This window comes from Polyodon spathula, chromosome 30 (assembly GCF_017654505.1).
Source record: "Polyodon spathula isolate WHYD16114869_AA chromosome 30, ASM1765450v1, whole genome shotgun sequence".
Classification (NCBI taxonomy): domain Eukaryota; kingdom Metazoa; phylum Chordata; class Actinopteri; order Acipenseriformes; family Polyodontidae; genus Polyodon; species Polyodon spathula.
In genome coordinates, this window is record NC_054563.1 from 6,429,892 (window position 1) to 6,445,505 (window position 15,614).

Here is a 15,614-nt window from a genome sequence, read left to right on the forward strand (position 1 = left end):
TGTTCCTGACTCTGCTCACTCACTTTTTTATGCTTTCATCCATCAGAAATCCATCTCTTACTACCTAAAGGTGTGAGAGCCGTTATCTGTTCTGCATTTGTGCATTGTGGGAAACTCCTCCCACCTCTGTAACCGCCTACTTTGATTACAAACAAAGTGCCCACAACTCCTCCCCTTTAAGAAGGATCACTGGCTGTGAATGAGGCGCAGTTCAGCCTGTTAATTCTTAGCACTGCTGGGTGGGCTACAAATATTTTGGGCACCCAGTAGCTCAGCTCACCTTAACCAGCATTCAGCTGTCCATTGCCAGTTCTAAGACGAGAAGGTTTGTGTTTTAGGCTGTGGACTATTGCCTTTCACACAGAAAAGAAAAGGATTCTTAGACTGTTCAAGGTAAGCTAACAGATTCAGCGCTTAGCAACCCTGTTGGTTTATTAGCGGTTTACTCAAATCTTCTTAGTGCAAGAATTTCTTTCTTTTTTTTTTTTTTCAGGAGAGCATGCTGTGCGTTTATCAGCTACATATACCGTACGATGGGATTATTTTAGTTTGTGGAGATAAAAAGCTAACAATTGAATTTCAGTGTTAACATGGTATTAAATTGCTGGAATTTAAATTAGCTTGGTCTTTTTTGTAGAGTATTTTTTTTTTAATGAAAATGGATAAGTGTGTATTGTACATGTAAATGCACGACAGTGATACTGTAAAACAGTTCAAATGCTGTATTTGTAAAGGGCCCTATTGACGAATCTTAAAGTCATTATTTATTTAGGGGGTGTTTTGTTAAAGCTTACCATTGTGGTCATTATTATTTAAATATCCATCTTTCACAGCTAGAAGGGTTTGATATTTAATATATTTCTTGATATTTTTATTGAACATTTTGCTCTCAGGGAAAGCTTCGTGAAATGCAACCTTTTAATGAAATTCTGAGTGAACTGAAGTTATAAATTCAGATGTTACGTTAAGACTAGCACAACTTAAACTACTTATCCAATAGTTTTTTCTACAGCTTTAAACGGCACAGTTTTGTCCAGACGGAAATGCTCTCATGTGCTATTGCGTGCATCTACACATCACATTTTCACCCCAAACCTTCAACTACTTGTTAACTTTAAAGTCACTTTCAGATGTCAAAAGTGCAATTCAGCCTCCCAATCGGACAATCTTCTTTATACAAGAGATGCTATCACAGTTTGGATGCTCCAGGAGCACTAGGATCCTATGTGTTGGTCACCGGCAAACCAATAGTTGTCCAAATTCCTAGCATGGTTGTGAATTACGTTACGTTCTTTGACTAGCTATCAGTCTGTTGATGATTTAACAGTATATAAATGCCATTCTCATGGAATGGAATATTTCTGAAACAGGCAGCGTCTAACTTGAACACAGAATCAGCACTGGTATTTATGATCCCAGGTCCTCAAGGCCCATTCTAGTCCAGTGAGGTCCTAAATTATTGAATTGATCTATATAAAGGTCAGTTAAATAATTTAGGACTTTGTTGTAATGGAGCTCCAGGACTGGAGTTGGGAAACACTAAAGAGCCGTTCAAGCTGCTATGTGAAACACAGGGATGCAGCTTCGTAACCTTTGGCAATCTCTACTCTATGAAACATGCTTCAGGGCTGTGTAACAACAGATAGCAGGCGTGGTTTAAGCTGGACTTGCCCATTCACATTTCAGATTCTCCTGCTAGTGGTTCGCTGACCTCTTTACTGCGGTCATGCACACGCGCTCCGTAGGAGTTGAAGAAGCATCTGTCCCTTGGTGTAATGCTGGCATTCGATACTGAAGTGTTACTGCGTAACCGTGACGACGACCACAATAGAGGACTGTGCAGAGCAGTTACAGTGCGTTATTATTTCGGATTAGATTAAGGATTTGTGATACTTTGGCAGCCACATGCCTTGCTCCTGACCCTAAAGTGACTTGCTTTTTCCATTCTCTGTGATTCACAGCATTGGGTTCTTACAGATACGTGGACACAGGGCCCGACTGTGCACATTAACTGACAGGACCTAGCGCTTGCTGTTAGAATCCCAATCTCAATGCGCTCTACTCAGAATCTGACTCCAGAGTTTTATCAGTCAAGCTTTTCTTATTAACTGTTTGGGTTCTAATTGTAGCTGTCATTTTATGTCCTGTGTGATGACTATGATACACAAATCATATCAATATGACTTTGCTTTATATTCAGTTATATTAAAGCAGTTATACAATGCTTTAAATGCATGATCATTGGCAAATAATGTTTTGACCTTTCAACTGTGCCAGCCCCACCAACTCATGGCTATATATTGTAAATGTACAGGAAGTGAGGAAGGCAGGGTTGAAAACTCACAACATTATTGGTTGAAGAAAAACTTAATTTGAACATGATTTGAGTGGAATGAGGGCTGTTCAATTTTGGCACATCAGATTCTCTAGACAAGCACTAAAAGACACTCCAAGCTTGGTAAAAGCAAATTTAGAGAAAATGTAAAATAACCAAATATTGAAGCAACAAGACCCAAAACAACTCCTAATGATTGCAAATGCCATAAAATAGCAGAAAAGAAATAAAAATGAAGCTACTTTCTCTTATAATATTGTTGTTTCAGGAGATGGTTCTAAAACTGGTCCTAAGCAAGCGGGGAACCAAATCATTTCCAAAATATAGGTCTAAATAAATAGTCAGCAGATCTGGTGGGATTATCAGAGCAATCTCATTAAAACGGTTCAAGGAGTAAGTAACTATCTTGCTGCAAATCACATGCCTTCCTTGATCAGCTGACTGCAGATGCATAAGCATGACCTCTGGGATTTGTGGTTTTCATTTTATTTTGCGCTGAAATCAGACATGCTCGCAAAGGAAGCTCGATTGATGGCACAGGTTTATCATTATAATTACAGAAGTGTACACAGGGTGGGAGACTGGAGAATGATACTATGAAAAAATTGTTGGTTCCAATTAATGCCCCCTTTGTGGTTAAATATTTAAAGACAACTGACAATAAAGACACTAGACTCATCTCGTTAACGTGAGCAATTAACTGTTATCTCGTTAACATGTGCAACTCAAACGGCATGTCGAAATGAAATTGTCAGTAGAGAAGCTCTCACCAGTGCTGAAGAAGGGACTAATAATAAAGTTAGTCCCTCTTACTCTAACCTTTAGTCTCACATTGGTGTCACATAAAGCCCTTGTGAGTTAATGAACCAAGGCAGCTAGAGCTGGTCTCCAGCAACGAGGCGTGTGGCTATGACGCTTTATAATAATAAGCTTCAATGATGTGATGAAAAAAAGAAACATATGTACAAGAATTAGAACCCAAATAATATTAAGGACATGTGGGTAAGAAAATATTAACTTTTTACCTATTCCACCTTTAAAGCCAAGTACAGTCTTACAACAGATCTATAAGGAAAGTATCATATGGTTATTTTTTCTACAAAGGGCACATTGTAGATTATCAATTGACATAACGATTGTGTTAGTTAGTGCAAAGGCAAGTGCACTTTTTTTGTAGATTGTACTGCACGGCTATGACATCATAGACCAGCTCACTGAACTCACCACGCCTTAATAATAATAATTAATAAAAGCGAAATAACCCACAACAGGGTTTGCAGTAACACAATTTATATTAACATGGTAGCATATGTGTATTTTTAGTTGCTAGATAGTTGATATATAGTAACCTGTTTTCAAACTTACAAAAAGGCTAGCTAAAATTGTTCAGCAAAAATCAGATCCCTGCTTAGAGATTATTAACTCAAAGTAGATCATTGAAATGAGGTTGTTTAAAGTCACTTTTAAACCTGTAAGTGATAGCGTGTGTAGCCAATGAGATCAGGTTTCCTCTGACATTGTATTAAAAAGGTAACAGTTAATAAACTAAACCAGTGGGCCTTAAAACGAAGCGTGAGCCACAAATATAAATGAATCCGTTTTCTAGTGTGACAGTGTAGGTGCTGTGAAACACAGGAAAGAACAAAAATGCAGCGCTCTGACAGCCTGAAACACTTTGCAGCGTGTTCATGTGTCAGCATGAGATGGGATTTCGGTGTGGTTCAGTTTTGCGTACCATGTGAAACATTTCTGGGTGCGATACCGCCGGTTAAGCGATACCGCTGAAATATTCAACAACAATAACTTGCGGAAGCCAGTGAACAAAGTGAAACAGTTATCCCCTTTTACACCCGGACTCCACATTACACGTTACATGCACTGTCGGGCTGAATCAGGTGTCACAATACACAGTGCCGTGCATCCGCGTTATCTCCCTGGCCTGTAGCACGCAACACGGATAGCATGTTCTGACAATATTGCTTTTCAAAACACAGTCTGTCAGCTATATTGTCTCCTGGATCTGCTGTTGTAATTAAGTGTTTCATTATTAATGGTATCATACTGTGAAGTCCCATTCCGCAGTATGCTTCAGCTTTAACTGTTCAAACTCATGCTTACTAACTGTTCCAGTTTCTAAAAATACTCTGAAAAAAGGCTAAGGAAGTGAGGTAGAGAAGGGTGTCAGTGTTGCACAGACTTCAGTGGACAATGCTTCACCTATGGGTTATCAGTGCAACTCCAATATGATTCCCCACCTCACTTCCCCCAAATCAGCCTTTTTAAAATGATTTTTTAAAAATGTGTAGGAATAGATCACATGCATGGAAAGCCATAATCTAAGCAGAATTAAAACAAAGAATCGTACAGACGTGTTTAATACCCTATTGTGTGTGTGTTCTGTATGATTCGGCTTAGATCATTATTTGCCATTCTTACTAACCAATGAATATTAGAAAAATGTAAGTAATATACAGTGTCTAGTTCAATACCAACAGTGGGCTGCTTTCTGATAAAGGTGAGTGCACAGAAGGCTAAGCTACAGAAGAATGCAGTAAGCTGGCACCAAGTAATTATATTGTAACATAACAGGACCGGGTGCAGCAGCAAGCTGGCACAGTGACTCAAAGAGGATGAAGCGGTGTTCAAAGACCTGCCGAGAAGCATCCTTCTCATATACACCTATTCAGTGTAGTGTACTGAGAACATTTCCATCTATTTGTTTATAAATTAAGCGTCAGTGTAACAGAGGACTAAATTGTAGACTTTTATAAGATAAAGGCGTGTATGTTCCACTGTATGCAAATTGCAGGCAAATCGGAAATGTAGAATGTGGGCAATTTCGCATAATGGAAAATAAAATCAAGCTAGATATAAAGAGGTGCAGACTTGTTTCTTAATGCACAGAATGCAGCTCTTCTTTGTCATACAACAGTGCTGCAGCAACCACTGTGCAAAAATACCACCCTATAAAAAGAGTACACCGTGGTAAAAGTATAGAAAAGTGAAGTCATGTGAAGAGCACACAGTCGATGGTAAATAATCCATTAGTACAGTAATGATAAAGTAAAACCACTCGTGTGGAACTCACAATGAATACATAATGCTGTAGCTAGTTAGCCTATCTGAATACTCCAAATTTGACAAATAAGGGAAACATTTGGAAGGCTATACGGTAGTCTCTGGCTAAGAGAACACCCCTTGGGAAGCAAGCGAACTGTTGTCTTAGTCAAAGTGTTCTCTAAGACAGAGTTGACCACGGACACAATATGCCAGGGCCAATCACAACATGAATGAATAAATACAAATGCATTTAATACTTATGTTATAACGCAAATGCATCAACATATGAAATGAACAGACTAAGTAAGATAAAAGCAATAGGCAAGCATATGTTAATAAACTATGATAATAAGCAGCTCTAGATTACTCTCGCGATGACAAGTCAGTTTTGAAAAGATTGAATTAACCATTTGAATTTGAGTTTAATGATGATGAGCTATCAGGTTACAAAACAGTACTATTTCAGTGTTGAATCGGTTAGCAGTGAATCGCTATCAGTGCCAAAAAGTTATTATTCTAAGCGAAGTTCTTTTGGTGGAGCATTAGCAATGGGATAATTCTGTTTCACCACAAGGTTGTTCCCTGAGCCGAAGTGTTCTGTTAGGTGTTCCTCTACGTGGAGACTACTGTAGTATGAACAGCGTCCTCATTATCTGCTGGCTAATTAGCTTGTGCTGCTGGGAGGATTAACACTCAGATTGGGGCAACAAGACCCAGTCATGTGATTGAGATCAGGGCACAGTTCCCCTAATGTGCCTTGTGTCTTGAGACAAAACAGTCTTGATTCTGTGTGAGAAAGCAAGGTGAAGAAAAGAAAAGCTGTAATTTAGTCTGTTTGCGTCTGATTGCAAAAGGTTCATTCTGCTCTCATCCTGATGCTATTCCCAGGCATGGGGGGCTGCCATTCACTGGAGCCTCTCGTTTTATTGCCTCCGTATTTCATTTTGTCACACACTTTTGTTTCAAGCATCTGTGTGCTTTGTGAACCTCTTGTTTTTTTTTTGGTCGGGATGTCAGCTCACTTCAATCAAGTAGTATTTAATAATAAACAATAATAATAATAATAATCTTTATTTTTATATAGCGCCTTTCATAGTGGACCACCATCACAAAGCGCTTTACAAGATACGAGACCAGGGTGTGTGAACTATGCATCAGCTCTAGAGTCTCTTGAAACAACGTCTCACCCAAAAGACGGAGCACAAGGAGGTTAAGTGACTTGCTCAGGGTCACACAATGAGTCAGTGGCTGAGCTGGGATTTGAACCGTGGACCTCCTGCTTACAAGCCACTTTCTTATTTGGCCTAGATCTATACGTTTTTCTTTACAATAAACCTGTGAAAGCTTATACCTTAAAGTGCTTAATATGGCTTGGTATTATGTACACAGTTGACCCATTTTGTGCCCCTTTGGGCCATTTTGTGGTAATTGTTAAGATATTAACCTGCTTTTTGGTTAATGGATTATCTGTGGTGTTAATTTAGCAATGATATTTACATGTTCATCTTGTGCTCCTCTGCTCTCTCTCTCTCTGCTTTGGGCCACGTAAGACTTTCAGCATCGTTTGCGTAAGTGGAGGATACTTTTTTTTTTTTTTTTTTTTTTTTAATCCGCAAGTCATTTGACCGCCTCCCGCCTAAAGAGTTTGAATTCAAGGTTGGTATTCTTGAGGAAACATTCTTTCTTATTGTTTCTGTTTTAGGTCTGCATGTGCTGACTTCTGATGTGAAGGACTGGACTGGAATCATGGTTATTCTACAGAAGGTAGGGCCAGGGTTTCCATGTTTTTTTCTTTGCTGGTGACAACACATTTTAATGACACGTGCTATACCTGTAAAGAAATCTACATTGAACAGCAAATATTTTTATTTGCAAACCTTCTGTGATAAAATTGACAGACGATTCTATATACTCATGCCATTATTACAATATGAATTATTGTGTTGTACAGTATTTGCTTCTCTTTCAATACAATATTAATTTTGTGCAGTATGGTACGGTAGACAATACAGCTGAATAAGTAGAAATGAACGCAGTGGGTTTTCAGGACCCTTGATCATTGCTGTTCTGTTGGTTTCACATTATGAAACATATGTTTTGATCTATATTGTCTTATACATTTACTGTATAACTTTTTAAAATAAACAAACATATGGTATACTAAGGCTGTAAATAATAACAGATTAAATGTTTAAAGTTGTTTGAGATATATATATATATATTTGTAGCGAAGTCGGTTCCTGCAGGCAGGCGCATCACACTGGGCAAGGCAATCCACACACAGGCGGAGGGCGGGCGCGAGCCCAGGACCTCTCGCACTGAAGCATAGAGCCGATACTGCTGTACAAAAGAGCCTGCCCCCTTGTAAGGAGCATATATCGGGCTTATGTCTTTGTATGTGAATACATCACTTACCAGCTCTGCTGCTGCCTTCCCCCGTGCACGCTACACTCTCCCCTGCCAGCCTCAAGTCCTCCCCGGACTTGCTCACCAGGCTACAGTCCGATGAGTGCATGCTGGGGTACCTGCATCCCACTGTGACACCAATGTAGTGATCTCGGTTCCCGCAAGCAGGTGCATCACACAGGGTGAGGCAAGCCACACACAGGTGGAGGGTGGGCGCGAACCCGGGATTTCTTACACTGAAGCATAGCGCCAATACCGTTGGGCAAAAAACCTATCTTTTTTGTTCTGAGGTATCGGTGCTATGCTTTAGTGTGCTGTCAGCCGCCTGCTTCTTTATACACAACAGACTCACAATGCAGCCACCAGAGCTACAGTGTTGGATGACATTTCAGCCCTGGGCAGCTTACAGGCATTGCATATGCCTGGACAGACCACAGGGGTCACTTATGAGTTGAGAACACCCTGGCTGACCTAACCCTCCCTCCCCCATCCTTGTTCAGCAAAGGAATAGCCTGGACTTGAACTGGTGACGTCGAGACTAGAGGGTGCATCCTGCACTCCACGAGGAGCACCTTTACTGGATGCGCCACTCGGGAGCCCTCACCCCCCATTTTTGAAAGCAGTTACACCACTGGAGTCATCACTTTTGAGACTTCCTCATGAAAAGTCATGTGTGATGTCTTGAAATGTGACTGCCAAGTGAGTGCCAACTATCAGCCCTATCAAAGACATGCAAGAGGATGCAGCTTCAATGCTTTACAGAGCACAGGCCCTGTTCACAAAGCTTATACATTTAAAATATATATGTACTGTATTTTAAAGCCTGTTTTAAAATAACATTGTTTTAATAACTAATGGGCTATAGCTTTGTGAATAGTGTGTGCTACATATTACAGGTATATTTAAGTACCATCCCTGTATAGTACTCTGCAGCTCATTTATTTAGTGGTTAAACAGTAAGTTTCCAAATCACCCAGGTAATAAAGTACTATATAATACATGTAAGCATTGTAGTGTGTAATACTAAGTCACATCTTAATATGCAGATACATATCACATTTCAGGATACAATAGCATGATGCAAAGTTGATTACTTAACAAAGTGGCCTTAATTACAGAGTGACCTTATGAAAAGGCCATCTTTTGGTATCCTATAGATTACCATAGTAAATAAAGGCCTGACCTCACCAATCGCTTTTTCTGTTTACACAAAGCCAGCAAATACTGTGACCCAGAATAGCTCCTTTCATTGCCGATGCCCTGTATCTAAACTAGACTGATTACCCATAAGCTGATCAGTATCAGACACATTCTAACACTTTAAACAGTGACAGCTAGTCAGCTGATTTTTTCATTTTAATTTGCCTATGCAAAATGGGCAAAAGTAGCAGGTTGTGCAAAATAAACAAAAAAAAAGACGATTTAAAATACCTGCTTGCACTTTCCAGGAAACTATGCATCAGTATGTTCCTTATTTTTGTGTGTATAAGGATTCCTTAGTTTGAATATGAAAACAAGCTTGTCATTTGCATAAATCCGCCGTCACAGCGGTTAATACAAATGAAAGGCATTAGTAACATGAAAAAGGTTGCTCACCATGCCTTACTGTTCATCCACTGTTTGTACAAATCTACGTTAGACATACAGACAGTTCCCTTCATATATTGCTAGAATCTGAAGCTCTCAATAGCTTGTGCTAATGTATACCCAGGTCATAGTTAAATAAGCGTTTCTCTAGATTTACAGTAGGTAAAAACTTAGCATGACATACAGGCGGAGAGACGAACAGGGTGCCGCCATATGCCTCCAGAATCTGATACTCTTAATAACTTGTGCTAAAGAATGTCCTTTGAAAGATTCATCATAATTAAAAAAATATTTGTGACAGATTTTTTATCCACTTTAATACTGGAATCAAACCCCCCAAAACTACAGAATACAACAGGAATCTAAGTAATGTCTTTATGTCTCCTAGGTCTTGGTAATAGTACACTTCTGATATGTTTAGGTACTGTAGAAGTACATTTATTGTACTTGGAAATACTCAAACAAGTTTGAATGACTGAGTCTGAATTACGTCCATTCAACCGATTAGTTGTCAGGAATGGTGGCATCTGCTTGTCTTCTAGAACCAGTCATAGCTCATCTGGCTTTATGAGCAGCAAATTGGCTTTGACACTTCCACCATTCAATACAAAGACGAGTACAGTACAAGCCTTTTCCGGGCTTTCTTTGCATAAACAAAACTGGGGCTGTTTCTCTTGTGCGCTTTCCACAGGGCTTCAGCAGAAGACACAGTGACCTAATCATTTGGAATAGGGATACAGCAGGTGCAAGGCCTAAAGGCTATAAAGTAGTTATTTACTTCCTAACCTGCAAGACAGAGGATAGAAACAGTTCAGATAATGAGCATTTGCTATGGCTTTAAATAAGGGGACAGGAGACCAGGAGTTTGAGGGTGGGACTGACAATACAATGAGGCAGCTGCGTCTAACTTCAGATAGAATTAAGGTAATTTTCTAATCATCCCTAACTTCAAAAGATCAATCAGAATTCGAATAGTGCTTTCTTCGGTGTACGTGTTCGTGTCTTGTCATTTTCTTTTAAATTTCTTTAGCAGGTCTGTAATGAGAGTATCTAATATATTTAGGATGGTATGTTTTGCACAGCTGTGGGCTTATTCTAGGTGTTTATATTTGGCTCTTAGTTTGTTTTTTTCCTTCACAGAATCCTTGGTTTCATTGGTGGTGTTAGTTTTGGTCACAGTTTAAGGGACACGTTTTTTAGTTTATTAGCTATGGGCAAGGTGGAACGTTAGAAGTGTTAACTAGGTAGTGAAAAGGGTAATAGTATAGGAGTACTGATAGAGTGCTTGAGGTGCCAGTAGGGTTGGTCAATGCACTTAATATGTTGTCCCGAATATAATTGGATTATCTGGGTTTGTGCTTTAATACAGACAGTAGAAATGTAAACCTTTGAGATTGTCTTAACCAATACTGTTCCCAGGACATGCCAGACTGCAGAATTGTGAAACTCTCTTACTACACAAAATATATCATCACTATTCTAGAATTTCACTGTTGCTCATTTAACACTATTATAAATACCTGATAGAAGGCTTGTGTCAGGCATTGCTAAGAGAATACTGATGAAGGAAGAAGACACTCAAAACATTTCCACTGAACGGTTTATCTACTACTTATCGGAAAGCATATTCAATTCATTTAAAAAAAGCTTGGGGTTTTGGATGACTTCCAACCGTGCAACCGAGAGGTTTTTGATGTTTTATAATTTCCCAATAGAACTCTAAGCAATCTTTTATTATGTATAAAAACAGAGATGTGGGAAGTATAGTAAGTATAATTTGCAGACGTTCCCTTAATCCCTTGTCGGCGTTGCTGAAGCTGCTGGCTCTCTTTCTCAACAAGTGAGAAACTTCAGCATGTCCTCTGTTTTATAACTGAAGATGGTTTACAGAAACAAAGTATATCTGTGCACGTCACTATTCCAACATAACAAAAGCTTACAAGAGTTCATATATAGAAGTTTAGTTTCTGTCTTTAAATGATTTCTTTCACATACCCCTCAAAGATTTGTACTACAGAGTTAGATAGAAAGAAAGAAATATATAATTAGGTTGAGAAATCTCTACCCTATTCACACAAAAAAAAAAATATGCAATCTTCACCTAATAACATGTTCAGTAATTTACGTTTTGTTTTTTAAGTAGCAGCACCATTATATCTCTGATGAAGTTTCATTATTTTGTGGTGCTTGGCACTTGCACCAGTAGCCCTATAAGCCTTGATGTTGCCATTCTGAGTGTGCATCACCACTGACATTATATACTAGACACTGAACAATAACTGCATTTGTCACTTATGAATCTAATGTAAATCTAGAGCTGCTGAAACGTGTGTGGAGCTGGGAGGTGGTTTAAATCTGATAAATAGAAAAATAGTTCAACAGGTATAGTGCCGACACCCATTTGCTGTTCTAAGATTGATGACACGAGACCAGCAAGGTACTGTACATATGAAGTAGCAAATGTGTTTACTTAAAATGAGTGTTGCAAAGTTTGACCAAGGTGTTCACAGGATATAATGGCTTTATGTGTTGTAGGTGGTAGGTAACTGTACAAGATCCTGAGTCTGGAATGTGCCTGAAATACAGCACTGAAAATCTCTTGTGTTTGATGTTCAGGTTTAAAGCTGTTTCAAGCTGTATAAGGAAACCACAGTAATATAAAGGACTGGTTTGCGTAAATGAAGCGGTTATTTATTGCAGTAGATGTTGGGTGAATCCACTGTGACAGCCTGTCTTGAACCTTGTAACAAACCTGACATTACAGACTTCTTCATTTATTTATGTATTTTGTGTTTCTTGACCAATCTGGTCAGTAATAATTCCACATTGTTGTTGATATTTGTGTTGGGCATTATTATTTTTGATGCATTTATCAGCAGGTATTAAATTAATCCATTCATGAATGTGTTGGTGTCAAAACAAGAAAAGCTGTCCTTCCCTCACCTTTACAATGCAGTATCAATCAATGGCAATTAAAGCACTTGTAAACAGGCTTGCGTCACGCCCCAGGTGTTAACATCAGGGAGAGAGACTCAGACACAGAAAGACTAGGTTTTAAGTGCTATTGCACAGTTTTAATAAACAAAACACAAAGAAAAAGTCACAGCAGTAAAAAAAACAGTTTAAACAAAACCTAACCAAAACTGTCCAGGCTGGGCAGAGACAAAAATAAAACACTCACTCACTCACTCACTCACTCACTCACTCACTCACTCACTCACTCACTCACTCACTCACTCGCTCACTCACTCACTTCTTGTCTTCTCTCCACACTCCTCTCACCTAACAAGGAGCCGAGCCTTATATAGCATGTGGCTGACAGGTTTATTGATCATTAATCATCGAAGCCCCTCAGCCACACGCTCGCATTGAGTTAGCAAGGATGGGTTTTAACCCTGTCCCTGCCAAACTTAAAGAAATACAAACCCTTCCATTTTTTAACCCACCACCAAAACACATGTATTTACAGGGCAGGCCTCAACTCTGCAACAGCACTCTATGTGCAAGTTAACCCTTTCATGCATGAAATATTGAAAATTGGAAACAAAAATATTGAAAGTAGTTTCTGACACATAATAAATATAGTTTTCATTTAAAAAATAATCCATAGCACGCACTCCTAGCCTCATATCATGCATTTGTGTCTTCCACATTGTCCCCATATAATGACTAGAAGATCATTTTTCATATCCGTCCCCATATGAGGTCACCATGCATGAAAGGGTTAAAAGCCAACTGGAAGCAAATTTTCCTCTCATCCATGGTGCGGACATGTTTACTGTCATATTGCTGTAATGAGATATACTACTTCAAAAAAAGCGTTGCATTCTTCAACAGGCGTTTTGACAAGAAGTATTGCCATGTAGTAAATAGAACTGAACTAGTTTTTTTTTTTTACTTTTATACTGCAGTGTATACTGATGCTGTACAGTGTATAGATCAATAGATGCAATAGATACTGTAGCGAGATAGGTCTGGAAAAATATGCTTTGACTAGCAGACACTCCAGATTGTGTAACACAATAATAAAGCCACGCCTTACATGGTAAAACATAAGCACGACTATAAATCTGACAATTTCTTGAGGTCACTGGTCTTCGTGAAGTGCCAATTAGCATGTTATATGTCAACTGCATCTTTTATCAGCCACGGGTCAATTTAATAGGGCAGTAAATTGTGCGAGAATAAAAAGCTTCACGGCTGCTATTAAATGTTGTGAAAGTGTCAGCTGCTCCCTTTGTCTAATAAACTACCCCCTCCCTGTTATAGATTCTGGCTGCTCTCCCGTCTATCTGAATGCTAATGCACCTTCCTCTCCATCATGTTTTACTCCAAGAAGCTCCACATATTTCAAGGCAATTTCCGAAACAAAGTACCCACGGTCCTCTAAGCTCTTGCTTTGACAGCACTATACCAGCAGGACTTTCTCTCACTGTCTGTTCGGTAATTCTTTTAGGCTGAATGTTCTGGTTGAGAGCTTTAACTTTATCATAATAATCACGACCAGGTACCTAACATCAGCCCTAAAACGTGTCTGTAGTCGTCCACAGCTTTCTTAGTTTTCTTCAGAATTAGTGAGCTCCGTTTATTGTGATATCCAGCTGACAGCACTTGGTAAAATATTAAGCATTCTTACAAATAGGAAGATAGGTTGTGGAGACATGCATGGTGTTTACAGAGCATGTATGAACACAGAAGCACATACGTGTCATTCATACTGACGTCCGCATTATATCTGATACTAAGAGGTCTGTTTGATCAACCTACAGTACAGTGTACCTCACCAAGATTACCCACAGCTGTATTTTACTGGAGCATTTCACAGCACTGGGGAATTACAATGGATTACATCACTGTTTATCCCAGGATTACCTCTTGAATTAAGGTGAAATCCAGTTTCTTATGGTTTCAAAGTGATTGATTAAGTGTCTGAGATATATATATATATATATATATATATATATATATATATATATATATATATATATATATATATATATATATATATATATATATATATAATGCTGTATATTCTGGTTCAAGGAAAAATAATGCATATAATGTAAATATTGTCTTCATTGTGTAGATTTTCTTCATGTGAACCACATATGGGATACTACAAGATTTCTGTTCCACCTGTCATTGTTATGCTTGCTAGTGTTCCATTATTGTGCCATTGTTTAAATAGGCCAGGAGGTCAACACTGGAAATGTGTAACGCATCTTTGCAATGTAAATTCAATCATAACATTATAACCTTGAGAATAGGTTTGTGGCTACTTATTCAAGATGCCTCATTTTATTGAAAACAAACCAAGAACAGAAAATCATTTCTGACATTTACTGGCAAATAACATCCACTATATTTAATTATAACCAATATAAAAACAAAAAGGATAAGCTTTTTGTGAATGCAGATATTCACACAATATCTATATCATACTGCTTCCTTTAACACTAGAGTTCATATCATTGCATGTTACTCATGTTTAGAGAGGCAGGGTGGCGCACCTTTATGTCAAAAACAGTGATAAAAAGTGTTATTTAAATAGGGTCAATCACTAGAGTTAATACATTGCAGTTTATAAGGTATAGTGTGTACATGTAGTACTTTTACTTAAATGGATGGTGAATGAGTTAAACTACTTATTGTTGCATTTAATATGCTGTTTAACAAAGTTCTGCACAGTAACTATTCCCCTGTCAAAGCTCCACGCAGTACAGTACACGTGTCATAGAATGAATTGGCCATTGAAGGCAAGGGAGAGCTGTTTCTAAAGCTTTTTGCGTCATTTTTGTTTCCTGAAAGCAGAAAAACTCCAGCAGTTAAATGTTTCAAAAGGATTTTAGAATTCTTTGATTTTAATGACGCTTTATTTGAATTGGACATCACATAACCTTCATAACAGATTCATAAAGGCTATAAAACCCTGTATAACTATACGCATAATCACTTTGAAAAGTGACATATCATCCCTTTAATCCTTATGAGTAGTCTTGACATGCTGTTAGAAACCAAAATAGTACTGGCATTGAAAATACAGAATCCCAAGTTCGTTTCTGTGGCTCGTAGTCATTCCCAGTTTTACTCTATTTATGGAGAACCATTAACTTGACCAGAGTCCTTCTGTTATTTGTAATAGTTTCCAATAGAGGGTAGTGTTCTATCACAAAATGCTCTGTGCTGTATCTGAAGAACAGGTTACCTTTTACAATAATATTTAATC

General features: G+C 38.4%; 1 protein-coding gene across 1 annotated transcript in view; it reads left to right on the top strand.

Annotated features, from left to right (window-relative positions):
• Positions 1-276: 276 nt before the first annotated feature.
• The window catches only part of myo7aa (myosin VIIAa), a 62,271-nt gene continuing 46,933 nt past the window's right edge, over positions 277-15,614 (top strand). The window contains exons 1-2 of the mRNA XM_041232846.1: positions 277-393; positions 7,098-7,159. Coding sequence (XP_041088780.1) covers positions 7,142-7,159 — 18 coding nt within the window. The 5' untranslated portion in view covers positions 277-393; positions 7,098-7,141. The remainder of the gene's footprint in view (positions 394-7,097; positions 7,160-15,614) is intronic.